The sequence below is a fragment of the Acipenser ruthenus genome, chromosome 29 (assembly GCF_902713425.1).
Source record: "Acipenser ruthenus chromosome 29, fAciRut3.2 maternal haplotype, whole genome shotgun sequence".
Lineage (NCBI taxonomy): Eukaryota > Metazoa > Chordata > Actinopteri > Acipenseriformes > Acipenseridae > Acipenser > Acipenser ruthenus.
Window position 1 is genome coordinate 21,102,080 of NC_081217.1, and position 17,448 is coordinate 21,119,527.

A 17,448-nucleotide genomic window follows, 5' to 3' on the forward strand; every position below is an offset into this window, starting at 1 on the left:
AATGTATATGCATCAGAATACTTAAGTGGTACCGTATATTAAACCATTTTGTTTTCTTAAAAAAAAAAAAAAAAACAACACTATTTACAATTGATCTTGGCAGGCAGCAAAAGTTGTGGAGTGAAGTCCATACAGGGCGTTCATATGTAATAGTGACCCCCCACCCCCCGTTTGCCTTTACCAATATGGCGCCCGTTTTTGCTTCACATCCACCATTCCCTCTGACCGCGTGACTGTGAGGACTCTCGCGATGAGTGGTTGCCGTGAACTCGGGTAGTTTGGATTCTGCGCAGTCTCAACACTCCGTTGTCCCTCACCGCGGTAGAAGGGCACCAGACAGGCCGAGAGCAGAGGAAGGGAAAGCGGCGTGGAAAACAAAGACAGCCCGGCCTTGTACAAACGCGCACAGCGAGAGACGCAACATGCTGTCCAGATTGGTCTTCGTTTCAGGTACATTCAGACAAAATAGCGACGTGAGAGTTTTATAGTTTGAGCCTGGAACCAAGCTGAAGGGTAAACCGAAGTCAGAGGGAAAGGGACAGGATATTACAGAGGTGTCCTGTCTTTGCAATGTCCTTAACACTGCAAACGAGGGCCGTACTCTTATAAAAATGTCTCCTGCTGCAGCGGGAGCAGGAGAAAGAGTCGTGTTTTTAAGTAGCGTCAGTACAGTGTGATTTAAATGAAGGGTAAAACACGAACCAGATTGTATTGAATCAGTACAGGCCTGCAGGAATGCAATTCAAAACCAGCTGACTGTTAACGTGTCTGCATGTTTCGCGATTTAGTGATTAGGTGAAATGCTGTCAGCCTGGTTTTCTGTTCTCCTAAACGGATTTCCAGACGCGCTCGTTTTTGTTTTGGTCTATCTGTGCTAAATCTGAGGAGGGAGGAACCCGGCAGTCTCTTACAAGCGTCAGGTGCCGGTCCTGTAACGTCATATATTTCAAAGTAATGAAAGTATTGAGTGATAAGGTTGAGGATGGCAGCGTTTTGTATATTGCAGTCCTTGTTGGTAATCCTAAAACACACCGCCATCTTCCTCACGCCAGTAGGTGCAACAGCAGGTAGTTTTTGTTGTATTGTAAAACCTATTTATATATATGCGTAGCAGTCAGGGCCATTCAGGGCTTCCAGCTTCTGACCTCTACTGTTTGACTCTGCGTATGATCAGGTGTGACCTGAAGCTCATTGAAAGATCTGGAGTAGGGTGAACTGCTATGCAATGAGAGAGTTATTTCCATCCCTGACCGCTAGTGTACATACAGTACCAGGGCTGGCTATCCACTTATATTGGGGACTCTCAGCAGTGATCCAGGGCATGCAGTTCATGTATGAGAGAAGCAGGAGAGCTTGACGTGAATTGACCGTCCCTTCTGCTTTGTATCCCTAGCTCCTGTCCTGAAGAGCACGGCCCCTCTTGGTGCTGGGTAAGCTGTTATTTTTTGTTTTAAGAAACTCTTATGGTGTGTTATCCCAGGTTCTCTGCTGTGGAGCTAAAGCTTCTAGGCTAGGAGCAGACCACAGACCTCTATTGGTGTGGGGAGGCTACTGAGCCCTGTAACCTCTAGTTTTGCTGGCGCAGCTTTTAAGCTGTGATCTTGTGTTTTTTCCCCCAGTCTGGTACAGGCATCCCGGTCAGTCCACACCAGCCAGCAGAGTCTGGCTCCAGTCCCCGCGCTGCCCGAGAAAGGAGGCAAAGTGCGCTACGGCTTGATTCCTGAGGAGATCTTCCAGTTTCTGTACCCCAAAACTGGTGTCACAGGTCAGTATAGGACACTGGTGCTTCATTCTGGCCCTTGATGTGCTCCAGTCCTGGTCTTTATTCTAACCAGGTTCTAAATTAGTTAATGGACTCTCTTAGCAGGTTCAGTTAACTATCTTGGAGCCTGTTGGAGTAAAAACCTGGACTGGACTACATCTCGGGAACCAGTGTTATAGAACGTGCAACTTTGCATATTTATTGAATTACAGTTGTAAGTAAAGTATAACTCAATGCTACAAAGAACTCGGTTATATTAGAATCATTTATTTTGTGTGCACACAGACTATTAGTTAGTGGGGTGAAGTGGTCTGGGGAAATACAGAACTGTTTAGGGAACAGTAGTCTTGTTTCTAGAAACTCTACCTGGATGCCCATTGCATTGATTCAGTCCTAAACTACACATCCCAAAGTCTAAGCATGTGTTGATGTCTGCAGGCCCCTACGTGCTGGGAACAGGTCTCCTGACGTACCTGCTGTCGAAGGAAATCTACGTGATTAACCATGAAACGTTTGCTGCTGCGTCCATCGGTATCGTCATCGTTTATGGGATCAAGAAGTTCGGACCCAGTGTGGCCGCGTTCGCTGACAAACTGAACGACGTAGGAACCCTTTTTTGTATTGCTGTACTGATAAGAATGGTGTCTGGTTATTGCTCACCTTGAGAGGAAGGCAAACCGGACCATAATACAAAAATGTGCAAGATGGCTGTTCTGAAAAGTTGCGTTTAATTGCATGAATGCATAACTGGGGGGGGGGCAGAAGGAAAGAATTAAGGATGCAGTAAGGAATGTTTTTGATTGTAGTTTGGAGTTTTGCTATTTGCACACGGTTTGGGTTCCTGCTCCTCAGCTTGTGCTGGTCTTGTGTTTCACAGGAGAAAGTATCCAAGGTGCGAGAAGTGAAAGAGCTGGCAGTCAGCAACCTGCAGCAAGCCATTGAAGATGAGAAGAAGGAGCAGTGGAGAGCCGAGGGCAGGCAGAACCTGTTCGATGCTAAGAGGGTGACGATCTTACCATCCAGCCCAGAGGCTCCTGGCGCTTTTATTTAGTAGTTTTCTGACCAGAGAAGAGGAGTGTGTTTTGCGCTAGTGGATGTGAACAGGGCAGCGTCGTTGCTTCGTTTGCATGTAACCACATATGGAAGTTTACACACAGATTTCTATTTTGTTGTACAGCGAAACTAAATGTGAAACTACAGTACATCATCAATCCCAAAAAACGTGTTTTCTTGAATGCAGGTTTTACTAATTTTCTTAATAGACGGCTGTGGTAGAAGTAGCCAAGCTGTTAACTTGCGTGTTGAAAAGTCCTCAGAGTGACTGAACTTTAACTGCAGTCACTCCATCGTTGTATATGGGGAGGTCTATCACTTCTGGATGTTAAGCATGAAACATGAAGGGATACTGGGTCCTGTTTTTCTAAGGCATTCATAATTCATTGTGTAAAAAAAAAACAGATTCTGTAATTCAACGTGCTTTTTAAATGTTTTTAACCACTTAATAAGGGGAAGTGGAAAACCCACTCTGATGCTAGACAATGTCTTGAAGACATGGCGTGCTTTTTGTACAGAGCGCGTTCTTTCTCCTCCTCTTTGTAGAACAACGTGGCCATGCTGCTGGAGATCAACTACAGAGAGAGGCTGCACATGGTGACCAACGAGGTGAAGAAGCGCCTGGACTACCAGATCGCACTTCAGAACCTGCAGAGACGCATGGAGCAGGAGCACCTGGTCAGCTGGGTGGAGAAAAGTGTGGTGAAGAGCATCACGCCTCAGCAGGTACGCCAGCACGCTGCAGGCTGGGGCCATGGGCCATTTCACGTGGGTGCTTGAGGACTTTTCCACTCCAGCTTGTGGGGATTGTAAAAAAAAAAAAATACAAAACTGAATGCAACAGAAAGCGCTTCCCCTCACAGAAATCAGACACCCCTTAGTAATGTTAACATGTAAACTGTGTTTCCTTTCACAGGAGAAGGAGAGCATTGCCAAGTGCATCACTGATCTGAAAATGTTAGCCAAGATAGAACAGGCGCGGCCCACTGTCTAATCAGCACTTACCCCCCGAAGGACGTCAGAAATCATCTTCGGACCACCGTCCCCTGTGTCTCCAGAGAACTGTTCAGTGTGTTTAATTATAAATAAACCTATTTCCTCTTAAACTGTCGTCTGCTTCTTTGGAATCTGTGCTTGTGTTCGTCTTCTGAAAAAATGATCTGTTCAAGTCATTGTGTGTGCAGCATCAAAATACATGTCAGATGTGGTGGAGAGCAAGATGCAGTCATTTCTGCACGACCAAATGTTCTGACCTTAGCACTTCCAGCACCTTCCCAGATAGTCAGGATTGTGCTACCCCAGTTATTTTGTTTGGGATATGCATTAATGCTTTTGCATATATGTTTTCCATTTTATTGTAATGTGGTCAAATGAAACTTAAAACAAAAACAGTGTCACCTGATTTCAACCCAGTGGGGGCTACTCAATACGTCAAGTATTTGCATTTAATGTGCGCTGGAAAGCGGTGTCCTTGAAAGGATTGTTTAGGACCTGTCCGGACCAAAAAAAGAAGCCAGTTAAAGCACACCTGCTTTCTGTCTAATTACTGCTGCCATGCGGGCAGTTAAACAGTGTCAGTCTATATTCTACATTGTTCACCAGGTGTCGCTGTTGCGCTGTGAAAATTAGAAGTGGCAATATTAACTGGAGGGAAGTGGCAGTGGGATTTTAACATTTTTATTGAAAGCAGAAAGCTAATCAATAGCTGCTGTCTAAAACGTTCACAGAGCGCTTGCAGCCGCCTGTACCTCATTATCACCCACCGGCAATGAAAGCAGGGCTGGGTGTTCACGTATGAGTTCTAATTGAGCACTAAAACCCTTTTGAATCAGGCGAGCCCTGCTTATCCACACCTTGCTCGCTCACCAGTGTGCCGGGAGCAGGTGGACTTTACTCCGCTTTTATGGCGTTTTGGGTCTTCCTGCGTGTTTTCATTGTTGCTGGGAGAGTGATCGAGTGATGTGTTGAAATGTACACACAAGGAAAGGAAGCGCCGAATTAATTCGTTACAGGGAGAAAGAACAGAACACTACAATAAGGTACTGCAGTTATTTTATTTGTAGTTAATCAAAGGCGATGGCTTAAGAATCCTTGGTCAAGCGTTGACATTTTCTGTTGTCTTTGTCCATCAGAAAGTGGATATGAAAACAACACTGACGCTTGATTTGAAAGTACAGTAGTTTTGTCACCATAGAGGAGTGTGTTGCGCTAGTGGATGTGAATAATAGGGCAGCGTCATTGCTTCATTTGTAGTAACCACATCTGGAAGTTTGCACAGATTTCGATTTGGTTATGTGTGTATATATATAGTGGCTATAATTTGTATTCAGTGTCAAATGCTGGGCCTGATAGTGTGACGTGACCCTCATGAGTCTTAAGAGATTCTGTATTAACGCTGTGGAGATATCATAAGGATTCTGGGACCATATTTTCAAAGCGTTTCGTCCATTTCTTAAATTCAACTTTTTTTGAAAATTAATTAGTTAACGTAACTAATTTAAAAGACAACGCAATGAGAGCGCTAAAGAGACCTCGAAGTAATATCAGTTAGTTGTTTGGTTCTGGTTTAGCAAAATGAACAGGTGTTAGGACAAAAAAAACTCATTAAAGGCTGGAGTAAACGCTTTGCGGAGATGCCCCTCGGTGTCTTTACGCGGTGTTTAGAGATGGCGCAGCTCTGTTGAGTTCTCGGATTTAGAGCAGGTACATTAACTTGTTACTCAATGTCTGTCTGTGTGAATGTTCATGAATAAACATCGTGAGAGTTTTATGAAGCTTAGTTATTTATCACACCCTGAGACTCCGATGTTCTCTCTGAGTTCAAAGTTTCATTCTCTCTTGACAGATAGCAGATGCCCTTTGCACAGTTTCAACACAATAATGTAGCCTGAAAAAATTCTTTCCAGTGCAGTGGGGTTAGGTGAACTCGCCCATTGCAACCATATCACATTAGCATTACAGTACGGAGTGGATCTGGCACACCTAGTGTCCTGTCATGACAGGAACAGGGAGATGCATCTCGTATAGATCACAGTGTACACCAGTCACATGAGTAACATTTCTATGGTGCTTCTGCCTTCTTGCCACATTGGCGTCTGCGATATCAACAGATCACACCGTTTTATGATAAGGTCCAGCTGATAGAAACGCAGGGTTACACCCTTGAGGAATTCCTTTAGTTTATTCTGCTAACCAAGGCTAATGAAATTAATCAGGTGCTTGGAATGTTAACAGATTCTCTGTTCCAAGACACGCCCACTTCTGACGTCACAGAAAACCAAATTGAATTAAACATTAACCCGCTTTTCCGTCCATACTTAGAGAGCAAGCAGAGCATTCCGGTTGAGTTGTTTTTTGTGTGTGATGTTTCACTGGGGTTTGAAACAGCGCTGGTTGGCAGATTCTTACCGTATCGGGAGGTTAAAACCTTCCACCTTCATGCAAGCGGGAAGACGTGAGTTGTTTTCATCGTGTTTTATTACAGTGTACAGCGCATTTCCCTTGCTGGAGCATTGCCAGGTAGTGCTGTGCAGCACACAGAAGCCTGTGTCGCTTACAGACGTGGATTTCCTCTGTTCCAGATCATTGAAGCTCACCTTGAAGGATGTATCGAGACCAGTACCACTCAGACGACACTGGAGGATACTCCCAGTCCAAGTAGGGTTTTCCAGCTCTTCCTCTCTGTGTTAGGGAACTGCCTTGGGTCGGTTTGAACACCTTATCGATACAAACACCCTGGGCCTTCCCATGAAAATGTAACGTCTGTCACAGTGGCCCGGGCATCGATATCAAACTGCTGACAATCTCCATTCGTTCCTCTTTGCATGAACACCTTTTTGCCCCTGAAAGAGATAGAGAGGAAACCTTAACAATCATGCCTTTGATGCCAGACTGTATGATTCATACTCCTCACAGTATAAAGCATGTGTGAAAGGCAGTGAGATTATTGAGGTCAGGTAGTTTGCCTTCTCACCCTTAGAAAAGTTTCCCATTGTAAAAGCACAGCAAAGTGTAATGAAGCACAGGGCAGCCTTGTAAAGAACAGCGAGGTACGGTAAAGCATATTCATGAACATGGCAACCCAGCGTGGTAAGACTGCAAAAATACAGCGGTAAGCTTTTATTCTACTTTGGAGTCTGATTTACAGAGAGGGGATCCTTGATCCATGTTCTGGTTCTGTTTCAGTGGGTACAGTCCAGATGGTCCGGTAGCACAGAGGTCCGGCGGTATCTCTCGACCCAGCGCCAAGACCATATACCGTAAGCACTGCTCCCCCTCAGACAGCTCCCCGTGACACCTTGTGTAGCATGGGGAAGGCATGGCCAACCCACATGGAAGGGAAATAGATTAATCTATCTGTGTAAACCATGTGTATCTTTTTAAATATGCATGACCACAAAACAACATAGGGGGAGGGGGGAAGTGAAATGTTATATAAATGTCCACTTCTTTTTAGTATTTATATAAAATCGCAGCAGGAATGTTATTGACTTTACTGTGCTTGCAGTATTTCTGTTTGCTTTAAGCTCTCGTCTTTTCCGTTGTTTTCTCAACAGAACAGAGGAAGGAGTATGCAGAGTCCATGTTGAAACAGCCAGACAATTTCCAATACAGAGTGGAGGTAAGGTGATGTAAATGCTGTCGGTGTGAAGCCAGCTGACCTCGATACAGTAGCTCTGCTTAGCTCCCTTTCCACCGCTGCAGCAAGCAGTGCTGTGTGAGGAAGATGGCATGCCATCCCCTTAGTCTCCAAGCATCCTTCGGGACTTCCAACCGCTGTGTCTCCTTTCAACACCCTGATGTCATGACTCTGCCAGGAGCCAGCTGCTGGCATCCGTGCATTGAGGCCTTGCTAAATGAAACAGTTATAAAGCACGTGGTCCTGTGAGCTGCGGTCTCGTTGTGTCCGCAGCACCTGTTCACCTGCGGGCTTGACCAGAAGGAGGTGCGGAGCGTGGACGACTGTATCGCGAGGCTCAAGCTGCTGGACGCCAAGGGCCGGGTGTGGGGTCAGGACATGATCCTGCAGGTCAAGGACGGCAGCCTGCAGCTGACCGACATTGAGACCAAGGTGAGGAGGGTCCGGGGGCCAGGCAACGAGCGGTCATTCCAACCAGACCGGTCCAGTTCAGGGTTTTTATACCATGAAACACCAGAGGTGTACAAGCTTATCATGATCCTCATAGTCATATCCCACTCCCAATGCCAGACCTCACATCCCGTATTGTGTATATTCAGCATTCTGGCTCTGGGGGGGTGGGATACTGTGCAGTATTCTACAGTGATGTCATCCTTTTGGACACATCAGCACTCATATTGAAATGGACTTCCCAGCAGTATGACAGCACAATAGCCAGGTTGCATTGTTGTTTATTGACTTGCCCCAAGCTGCAATCACTTTAATCTCACTTCTTATCTCCTCTTATCTCCTCTGTGTGTGTGTGTCTCGGCTCGTCTCTCTGTGTGTCTCTGCTTGTCTCTGTGTGTGTGTTTGTGTCTCTCTGCTCGTGTGTGTGTGTGTGTGTGTGTGTGTGTGTGTGTGTGTGTGTGCGTGTGTCTCTGCTCGTCTCTCTGTGTGTGTGTGTGTCTCGGCTCGTCTCTGTCTGTGTGTGTGTGTGTGTGGCTCATCTCTCTCTCTGTGTGCGCGCAGGAGGAGCTGGAGTCCTTTTCTCTGGACAGTGTGCAGGAGTGCACAGCCGTGCTGCAGAGCTGCGTCTACAACTCCATCCTGACGGTGACGGTGCGAGAGCGCAGCAGGAGGGGCCGCAGCGTCTTCCTGTTCCAGTGCGAGGAGGTCGGGGTGAGTGGTCCTGCAGAGAGGCGCCCGCACAGGCTCCTACATTCACTGCTCAAGACAGGAGGGGGCACTATTCCTACCTCGCTAGCTGACATACCCTCCTGCATCACAGTGAGCCGTAGCACCACGCGGGTAAAAATGACGAAGCGGGTTTGCTTGATAAACAGTTTGGATCATGGCAGCCTGTCTCAGTACTAGTGTGTCTATGCCCCTTGGAGTGACCACCGTCCCTCCTCCTCCTCTCCGCAGGCTGAGCACATTCAGAGCGACATGGAGAAGCTGCTCCAGGAGAAGAGAGACGGCCGAGGAGACCAGGACAACATCAGGTAAAGAGCACCGGTCCAGGCATTGCTCTGGCGTTTTCATGAGCTGAGAGATGCGTTATCAGTTATAATACTGCAGACTTTGTTCCCTCACGTCATCCCTGTGCTTCCAGAAAGAACGTTCTGTTTCCTGTTTCCCCCCAGGAACAATCTTGAGAGCATGTTAGCCCAGCCAGCACCAGGGAGGTTCCAGGGAAAACCCCTGCCTCCCCCGCAGCCTGAGAACAGATGGTCCGGTCCGGATCAGTCCATCCCTTCCTGGGACGGCCTGGATTATGGTAAAGGTTTATTTTCATCGCAGTTACTTTACGCACAGGTAGGGTGTTGTATGGATTTAATCACGCAAAACCAAACGGATTAGAAGATAATAGGGTGCTAAGAATATCTGTCACTCAGCAGCAAGTACGAAAAACAAAGGTAAACAAAAACACCTTAAAGATTTGTTTGAGGGGGTGGGGTGGCAATATTATAGGTTTACCTGTCCCGTATTGCCTTGTGTGTTTCAGATGAGTTCCCTAACTTTGACCAACACCCCCCCAGGGAGGAAGAGAGGAAGCGAGAGGAGCCTGAAATCGACATGGTCAAATCCCAGAGGAATATGGTCAGTCGACTGTTTCAGCCCAAGCTGTAATCGTGCGGATGGGAGTTTGGTGTGAAGAGCTCTGAGAATCGAGTCCGCTAACCCCTCGAAGGAGCGTTTCTCTAAGTACGCCTGACTCTCTCTCTCTGTCCCTCTTTCTGTCCCTGCAGGAGATCCTCAATCACGTGCTGAGTGATGTGGAGCTCTTCACCCAGCAGCTGAACGAAGGCGTGGCGGCTCAGAGCACCGGCAAGAAGGACAAGAAGAGCAAGAAGAAAAGCAAGAAAGAGAAAGGCGAGCAAAATATAGTGCCAGCCTTTACCAATCCAATGAGTGGCAGAGTGGCAGAGTGGGGTCTGGAGCACGACTGACTCTGCTGGCTTCTGTTTCTCTCCGCAGGCGCTGCTGGGTTACCGTCACTCCAAGAGTTTGCCTCCTGTCTCCAGAAAATGAAATACGGATTCAATCTGCTGGTATGTAAATACACGTGCATGGTTTTAATGTGGTTCGCACGCTCAGTTACACCTCTGTCACCATGCTATGTGGTTGCACATATTGATGTATATGCCTTTAAGATGTTGCAGTCCTCTGCAGCCCTTCTCTTTCGCTCCCAGTAATCGGTCTCTAGCTCTCACTGTCATGCATGGAGAGTCAAGCGATCAGGAGCTTGTTAGATCGAATCCCGGTCTTGCCAAGTTGCAGGTGGTGGCTGGGGGGCCCACAGGCTTAGGGAGGGAAAACAGTTGGTTAGTTCGCCTCATCGCGTGAGCTCTTAGACCCTGTGCTGCATCGACAATTTGTCTAGTGGATTACCAAGCTCTTTCGTTTCTCTCACTAGCCTGTAAACTTGTTTTCATTCAGGGTAAGCTGGACGGTCGAATCCAAAACCCGAGTGCAAGCGATCTGGTCCACGTGCTCTTCCCAGCACTCAGCTTTGTAAGTCATTTACTTTTTCATGTGATTTTAATCCACTTATTCATTCCACTCCAGGCTCCAATATAAAAAGTGAGGTGCATCATTCATTTCTGAAACATCCTGATTCAATTCGATTCCCTCTGAGATGATCACAATCATTTCCCTGCCTAGTGTTTTTTGTCAGCGGCTTTGTGTGCTCTTTCCCCTTCCAGATCATGTCACACTGCCCCGAGCCCGACCTCCCCGCCTCCATCCTCAGCCCCCTGCTGATCCAGCCAGCCCTCGAGCTGCTGAAGAACAACGTCACTCCCGATGAGCACCGCCTCTGGAAATCCTTGGGGGAAGCTTGGAACCTGCCCAGGTACAGTCTCCTCAACAGACCTTTCACTGCAGGATATGTGTTACTCATATCCTTGGTTGGTGATAGATATGAAACTGTGGTACTGCTTGTTAGTCATAACCACCTACTGCTGAAGGTAGTGGCTGTCGGAGCATGCCTGTTTGGCTTCAAACTGTGGAGAATTCCCAGGAGGTAAATCGACCGATTTTTTTTTTTTTCTAGATCACTCTGGCCGGACACAGACTCGATCCCGCCCTACGTTCCAGAGTTTTCCGATGGGTGGGAACCCCCTGTTCCAGAACCGACACGGAACCTGGAACGGGATCACAGAGAACGTCAGAGCCAGAGAAGCAGCAGGACCGTCCCTGAGCAGGTGGGAGCACCCGGGTGCGTTCGGATCGGTTTGTCAGTAGCAGAGTCACCAGCCTCTACTATATGTGTGATTTAATTACATTTCTCTTTTCTAGCAACCAAATTCTGACCCGAGGAGCTTCCCACCTATCCGGTATGTGTTGAATACAGTCCGTGGCAGAGATTCAAGAATAAGATACTGGGATAGGCTTGTTGTTTTATCTAAGATTAAAGAATAGAACTTTAAAAAAATATCGGTTTTATAATAATGAAACCAATTTATAAGCTAAGGACGACAAGAATGTGTTCAGTTTTGGAAGAAAGCGGGATGCCTCTGTGTAGGAATCTGCAGCAGCAGCAGCTCTGTACAGTTGTAGAGCACTAGGACAGCTTATAGTTGAGTTTGTTCACTCGCTGCCCTCAGGGCCAGCGCAGGTACATCTCACTGTGCTTGGATTGTGTGGGCCAGTCTCATCAGACACTGTTAACGCTTCTGCTCTGTGTTCATTCAGCGCCAACGAGCAGCCTCACTTCATGCGGGTGATGTACGACTTCATGGCCAGAAACAGCCAGGAGCTGAGCATCATGAAGGGGGAAATACTGCTGGTATGAACTCCACTGGATCCCCTCGCAGAACAGCAGCTATACAGGATAACACAGTACCCTCTTAACATCACTGTATGACCCAGAGTAATCCTAGATTACAGAATATTAACGCTGACTTTAGTGGTCCACCTAGGGGCTTTAAACTACACGTTTAAAAACATTCCGAAGTCGGAGAATGCATCCAATCACAGCAGTCCCTCAGCTGAAGCCACACCCCCACCCCTCCCCCTAGGTTCTTTCCTCTTTAGGGATCTAGCCCAGCCCCTAGTGATGCTGGATGTGTGTCTCTTCCTCTCTGCTCGTGCAGGTGCTGGATAAGAGCAGGAAGTGGTTTAGGGCGCGCAACATCAGAGAAGAGGAAGGCTTCGTTCCCAACAACGTGCTGGAGCCTGTGGAGGAGGAGGAGGAGGAGCACAACATCTACCAGGTGCACAATCTCACCCTTCTCAGGAACACGCTGAGACATTGTGATCACAGACAGTCCGACGCAAGCCCTTCACTGTCACACCGGCATGAGCCTGCTGGCAGAGGGAGGGCAGGGCGGTTGTTGCAACGGCCTGCTCATCCCGGTCTGGCATTTGGGAATGCTGTAGAGAAAGCTGCAGCCTCGTGGTTTTATTTAGAGTCAGAGTCACAGATTGCAGGAGTTCGATTTGCAAGCGAAGTTGAAAACTGGACCCGGCTGTAAACGCCTCTGCAGATTACATTCGGATCAATTTGAAAACTAAAAAGTCTGTCTTTACTGAAAAAAAGACTCTGTTGTAATAAAAATAAAGTGCGAACTGAGTTTAATCTCCTTCTCTTTACCCATCAACACAGGACCTGCCCCCGACTCTGAACAGGAAATCCAGGCCTGAGGATGTGAAAGCGTGGCTTCAGTACAAGGGCTTCTCCAAAATGTAAGACAACTCCACCCTATATACATTAGAAACACTCAGTGCAGCCCATAATGACAGTGCAGCATAGCCTGTAGCACCCTCTAGAGGCTGTCCCTTTCTCCACCCCTCCCCGTGTTGCTGTGTGTGTCAGCACACACTCATGTGCTTTGTCCCCGGCAGTACGGTGCGTTGCCTGGGGGTGCTCAGCGGCTCCTTGCTCCTGGGGATGACCCGCGACGAGATCAAGACCGTCTGTCCAGAAGAGGGCGGTAGAGTGTTCTTCCAGCTGCAGGCAGTCAAGTCCTCCCTCGCGGTGAGTTACTGACGTTATAACAGAGCACATTCAGAGATCCCGAACCTTTACAATCCTGCTTAGTACAGAGAAGACCCTTCGTGGGTTCAGACCTTGGTTAGCTTACCCTTGAGCTGGATTGATTCTGTCTCTGAGTCCTGGGATGCTATAGAGAAGCACATTGTATTGAATTGTGTTGGTTTGATCCGGGTTTTATCACAAGCCCAATGCTGGGGCTGCTTGTCTAAATCAGCTCCCAGTAAAGCCCTGACTGGATCGATGTGCTACGCAGCAGGAGTCGTATTGTCGGCTAGCTCTGTGTTTTGTGTTGGGTGGCAGTACAGAACTAGCCAGAGTAAATCCGAACTCAGCCCGGGTGAGGAATGGTACTGAAGAATATCAGGGGAAACGAAACAACTGTTTTGAAACAGACGCCTTGGCTGATCACCCTCAACGTGTTGATTTTTTAATCCTCCTGTTTTCTTTCTCTCTTCCCTCCTTTGTCAAAGCTCGCCAGTGAAAACTACGGTCATTAAAAGCAGAGCTGTCAGCCAGACCCCCACCCGAAGAAAACCAAGTGCTGAGTGACAGCCCCGCCCACAGTGAAAGAAATGGAACTCGGAACGCACAGAATCAGAACACCCAGGAATGGAACCCGGAACGCACAGAATCAGAACACCCAGGAACTCCAGGGAAGACAATAGAACCGGACTTTCAGCATGCCCAGTTCCATTGCAAAAGAAATCGAAATCTACATAGAAATCTTTAAAAAAAAAAAAAAAAAAAAAAAAAAAAAAAAAAGTGCAACTCTATCCTAGAATTTTTTAATTGTCTACAGTGTGATTCATAGTTAAAGTTAGCAAGATTAATACCCACTGGGTGAAGTGTAGTGCTTAAGAATATTTGAGAAGATCAGTCTCATACAGACTATATTCAAGGCCTTCTTTAGTGGTTTTTACAGATTTTTTTTAAAAAAAACCTTCTTTTTTACTTGGTCTTGGACTTGGTAGTGTAAGAGAAGGCTGTCTATTTATCTTGGAAAAAGCTATTTGCACATATTCATAATGTTTATCCACATTAACAGCCTTGCATGTGTTCTGTAATTTCAATGTATACAACAGCATCAACAAAATAAATCTAGACTATAAATATGTAGGAAGATGAACATTTTATTAAGAATCTATTTCCTTTTGTTCATGTAAATAAGCATGGCCTAATGCCTGTTAAATTTGATGAAAGTGTACATCTGTATATTAATAAATTCAATAAAAAGGAGGAAAGTCGTTTCACACAGTTGTCTTTATTGTTAAGTTTTGTTTCACAATATTTGGAGTTATTCAGGACAGGAGATTCTCCAGTGCTGGTCGACACATACAGATTGGAACTCCAGTGAAACGCTCCCAGTTTCCAGTGTGAAGTGAGGAGGCTGTCCTCGCTCGTTCTCTACACTGGGCTTGATCTCCAGCGAGGTTCGGCTTTCATTCCTTCTTGCCGCCCCACTGAGCCATCTTGTTGTTGACCGGGGTCTTTATGAAATTCTTGGATTTCATGAAGGCTGCAATCTTCTCCAACTCCTAGAAGGAGGAACAGAAGGCTGGTTTCACATCCCCACTGACAGGCATGAGCAGCACAAGGACACACTGAAGTCAGATGCATGCCCGGGGCTACACAGAACCATTAGCAGTGGACAATTTTGTTAAAAGGAAAAACTTGGAATGAGACCCAAGGAGCAAGTATTCATAGCAAGTAAAACTCATGCATCTGTTCCCGACAGGCTTGGTAACTCCCCTCCTTTTAGAAGGAGACACCCACCACCCTCCTCAGCCTGGCCCTACAAGCAGAACGCCATGGGAATCTCAAGCGCTTCACCTCAAACCTGCAGTGGAATTCCTTCAGGTTCTTGAATTCATCCAAGCATTTGGGTTCGAACATCTGGTGCTGGTCCAAGAGCTCGTACATGATGAAGTCCACAAACGAGATCTGCGGATGAGAAATCCACTGCAGAGGAACAGGACTTTCCATCCCCCAATCAAACCCATACTTCAAGTCACAGAAACCTACACAAAATAAAAGCTTTGCTCTGTAGAACTTGGTGACCTAAGTAGTTTTGTATTTCGATTTTTACTTTATTCTAGTCTCCACACCTCTACTGATTTAGTCAAATGCATGTGGGTTTATCTCGCTTATAAAAATTAAGAAATGCCCTGCAGATGACACTGTATAAAAACGTACTGTTTTATTTTAGCATTACATTTGTAAAAAATCACAACCCCCCCCCAGCTTGAGCCCCCAGCTTACATTCTCTCCTGCAAACCACTTCCGATCCCCCAGGAACTGGGAGTACTGCTTCAGCATCGCAGGCAGCTGCAACACATACCCCGGCCTCCTCTTCTCCTAAAGAAGCAGCAGCACAGAGTGAGACTCCTGATTGCAGGGAAGCTTCAGAAAGCCCTGCTCCCCGGGGGTACTCACATAGTCAGGGCCGTAGCACAGCATCACGAAGCCGTTCCGGAAATCCATGGCCAGGTTCTCCAAGATGTCCACCCGGATCATCTCCTCTTCCGTCTTGCCACCTGCAGCCACGGAGACACAGGCTGGTTTCACAGAGCAGCGGCGATCTGTGAAACCAGCCTCACTTACACGGAGGAGCATCACTTACACATGCTGTGCTTGCGTGCGATGTACCTCAGGATGGCGTTGCTCTGGGAGATCTTGTGGTCGCCGTCCATCAAGTAGGGGAGCTGGGAACCCAATGGAAACAACCACAAGGTCTCAATACAGCGTAGATCACAGCATGCTAATCTGTGTACTAGACTACTGAAGCAGCAGGCCAGTCTGGGCACTAGGCACTGCATAGAGGGATTACCTTCAAACTAAGGCAAACCTTATCATTGAAAGCTTATCAGTTACATTTATTAAAAGGACTCAAGAACCATTTGGTGGACTACTGTACAAACAGCTATATAAACACCCTGCTTTCATCAAGCCACAATGACTGGCTTCACAATCAAACAGGACATCCCAGATGCACTGCCATGCACACACACACACACACACACACACACACACACACACACACAGAGACGTACGTTGGGAAAATCCATTCCAATCTTGGGCTTCTCATCAAACCAGCAGCTCTTATCGTAGTCTGGAGCTGTGAACACAAAGGCAGGCGTTTAGAGCACGTGCGTTAGTGCTGAAACAGAGCAACCTGGTTTGGGTTCAGATAGAGGCTCCTGCTGCTTCCTCGTACATAACCACTTCCTGTGCTGTAGGTCAAAGTCACTCCAGTGCTATGCAAAGATAATAGGACGCAGCAGTTTTACAGTGTTGGAAATTACAGATTTGCATTTCCTGAACTACCTTTACATACAAAAAAAAAAGTTAATAACCAAAATATTCTCAGCTTCTCTCTCCACAGCACTGTTTTAGTCTTGTGCAGTTTAACTAGCAGTCTGCCAGTAAACACGCCTACTACACCCACCGCTTTTAAACCAAGCTCTCCGCTCCTTGGCGTTGGAGTGAATACAGAAGTATTTCATAGAGGCAGCGTACCTTCTCCGCAGGAGTAGAGCTTCTCCTCATACTGGGTCCCGGTGTATTCCAGGAGCAGTCGAATGGGCTGAGCCAGCTGTAAAGAGACAGCGCGAGAGTGGAAGGATCTGCAGGAGCAGCACCAGCCGAGAGACCGCGTTTTTTTGTTTTGTTTTTGTACAGCTGTAGAATAAATCTGTTATATAAAAATCAATCCTAGAGTTTTTTTTTTTTTTTGCAAATGCAAAAAGTTTTACAGCATGTACATTTTTTTAAAAAACTATAACCGTTTGTGCATGGTTACGCCCTACACAACTCACGCCCTGTTACCGTGCCGCTATCGTACAGGTTACATTGTACACACACACACACACACGCACGGTTAAGGCGCGTTTAGGGTTCAAATTAACTCGATGGTATAGTCTACAAGTTTGACCAAAGTGCACGAACAATAAAGTCTGTGCATGCAAAATCAATTTTTTTAAAAAACCGCATAAACTTATTTTTATCGCAGTACAAACAAAACGCCCACACTTATAAATAATGCACGGAGCTGCGTGACTAATCTGCAAAAGTCCACACTAAACCCACAATCTCCCCAGCATGACAACAAACGCGGCGATCCTTCCTCCCTTACCCCACGAATATCCCAGTAACCGAGTTTCATGACCATTGTGTTACAGCAACCTTTTCTAGGTGAATCAATGCAGCTCGACAGCTCAGTAACTGAAGGAAAAGAAAAGCAGCCTAACCCGGAGTGTGCCTGGCCAATCACAGTGCAGCCTGGAGTTTCAATTCAATCTGCCCCTCACAGGTTGCGTAACTACTTACAGTGCAAAATACCAGTAAACCGCACCCAGCTGCTAATCTTCATAGTACTGAACCCCACTGCAGTGTATTTATTAATTGAGTGTTTTTAAATGAACTCGATTGAAAATCACACTACGTTGCTAACCGCAGATTGCCTACAGTTGCTCATCATCAGGCTCTGTATTTGCAATAGACAGAGGGAGACTT

General features: G+C 46.7%; 3 protein-coding genes across 4 annotated transcripts; 2 read left to right on the plus strand and 1 right to left on the minus strand.

Moving 5' to 3' along the window:
- The first annotated feature begins 282 nt into the window (after positions 1-282).
- Positions 283-3,921, plus strand: LOC117428903 (ATP synthase F(0) complex subunit B1, mitochondrial). The gene is made up of 7 exons (XM_034047926.3): positions 283-450; positions 1,394-1,430; positions 1,620-1,765; positions 2,201-2,364; positions 2,640-2,765; positions 3,362-3,541; positions 3,732-3,921. Exons 1-7 carry the CDS (start codon positions 423-425, stop codon positions 3,807-3,809), a joined length of 759 nt encoding a protein of 252 aa, XP_033903817.3. The 5' UTR covers positions 283-422; the 3' UTR covers positions 3,810-3,921.
- A 571-nt stretch (positions 3,922-4,492) lies between these two features.
- LOC117425688 (epidermal growth factor receptor kinase substrate 8) lies at positions 4,493-13,633 on the plus strand. 2 transcript variants are annotated; one of them, XM_034042858.3, is made up of 20 exons: positions 4,493-4,854; positions 6,397-6,472; positions 7,001-7,074; positions 7,372-7,436; positions 7,728-7,886; positions 8,466-8,615; positions 8,862-8,938; positions 9,080-9,213; positions 9,442-9,536; positions 9,686-9,809; positions 9,915-9,988; positions 10,377-10,451; positions 10,643-10,791; positions 10,993-11,143; positions 11,238-11,275; positions 11,634-11,727; positions 12,035-12,154; positions 12,547-12,626; positions 12,786-12,918; positions 13,407-13,632. In XM_034042858.3, the coding sequence occupies exons 2-20, from the start codon at positions 6,420-6,422 to the stop codon at positions 13,431-13,433; spliced, it is 1,872 nt and encodes a 623-aa protein (XP_033898749.3). In that variant the 5' UTR covers positions 4,493-4,854; positions 6,397-6,419; the 3' UTR covers positions 13,434-13,632. The 2 variants fall into 2 exon arrangements, with proteins under 2 accessions (XP_033898749.3, XP_033898757.3); XM_034042866.3 differs by lacking the exon at positions 4,493-4,854 and adding an exon at positions 6,149-6,269 and having other exon boundaries at positions 13,407-13,633.
- A 545-nt stretch (positions 13,634-14,178) lies between these two features.
- LOC117965953 (glutathione S-transferase Mu 3-like) lies at positions 14,179-17,226 on the minus strand. Its single transcript, XM_034911094.2, has 8 exons — positions 17,069-17,226; positions 16,453-16,528; positions 15,987-16,051; positions 15,557-15,638; positions 15,370-15,470; positions 15,196-15,291; positions 14,767-14,877; positions 14,179-14,471 (listed from the first exon to the last, which is right to left on the minus strand). The coding sequence occupies exons 1-8, from the start codon at positions 17,102-17,104 to the stop codon at positions 14,376-14,378; spliced, it is 663 nt and encodes a 220-aa protein (XP_034766985.1). The 5' UTR covers positions 17,105-17,226; the 3' UTR covers positions 14,179-14,375.
- Between the last annotated feature and the right edge of the window lie 222 nt (positions 17,227-17,448).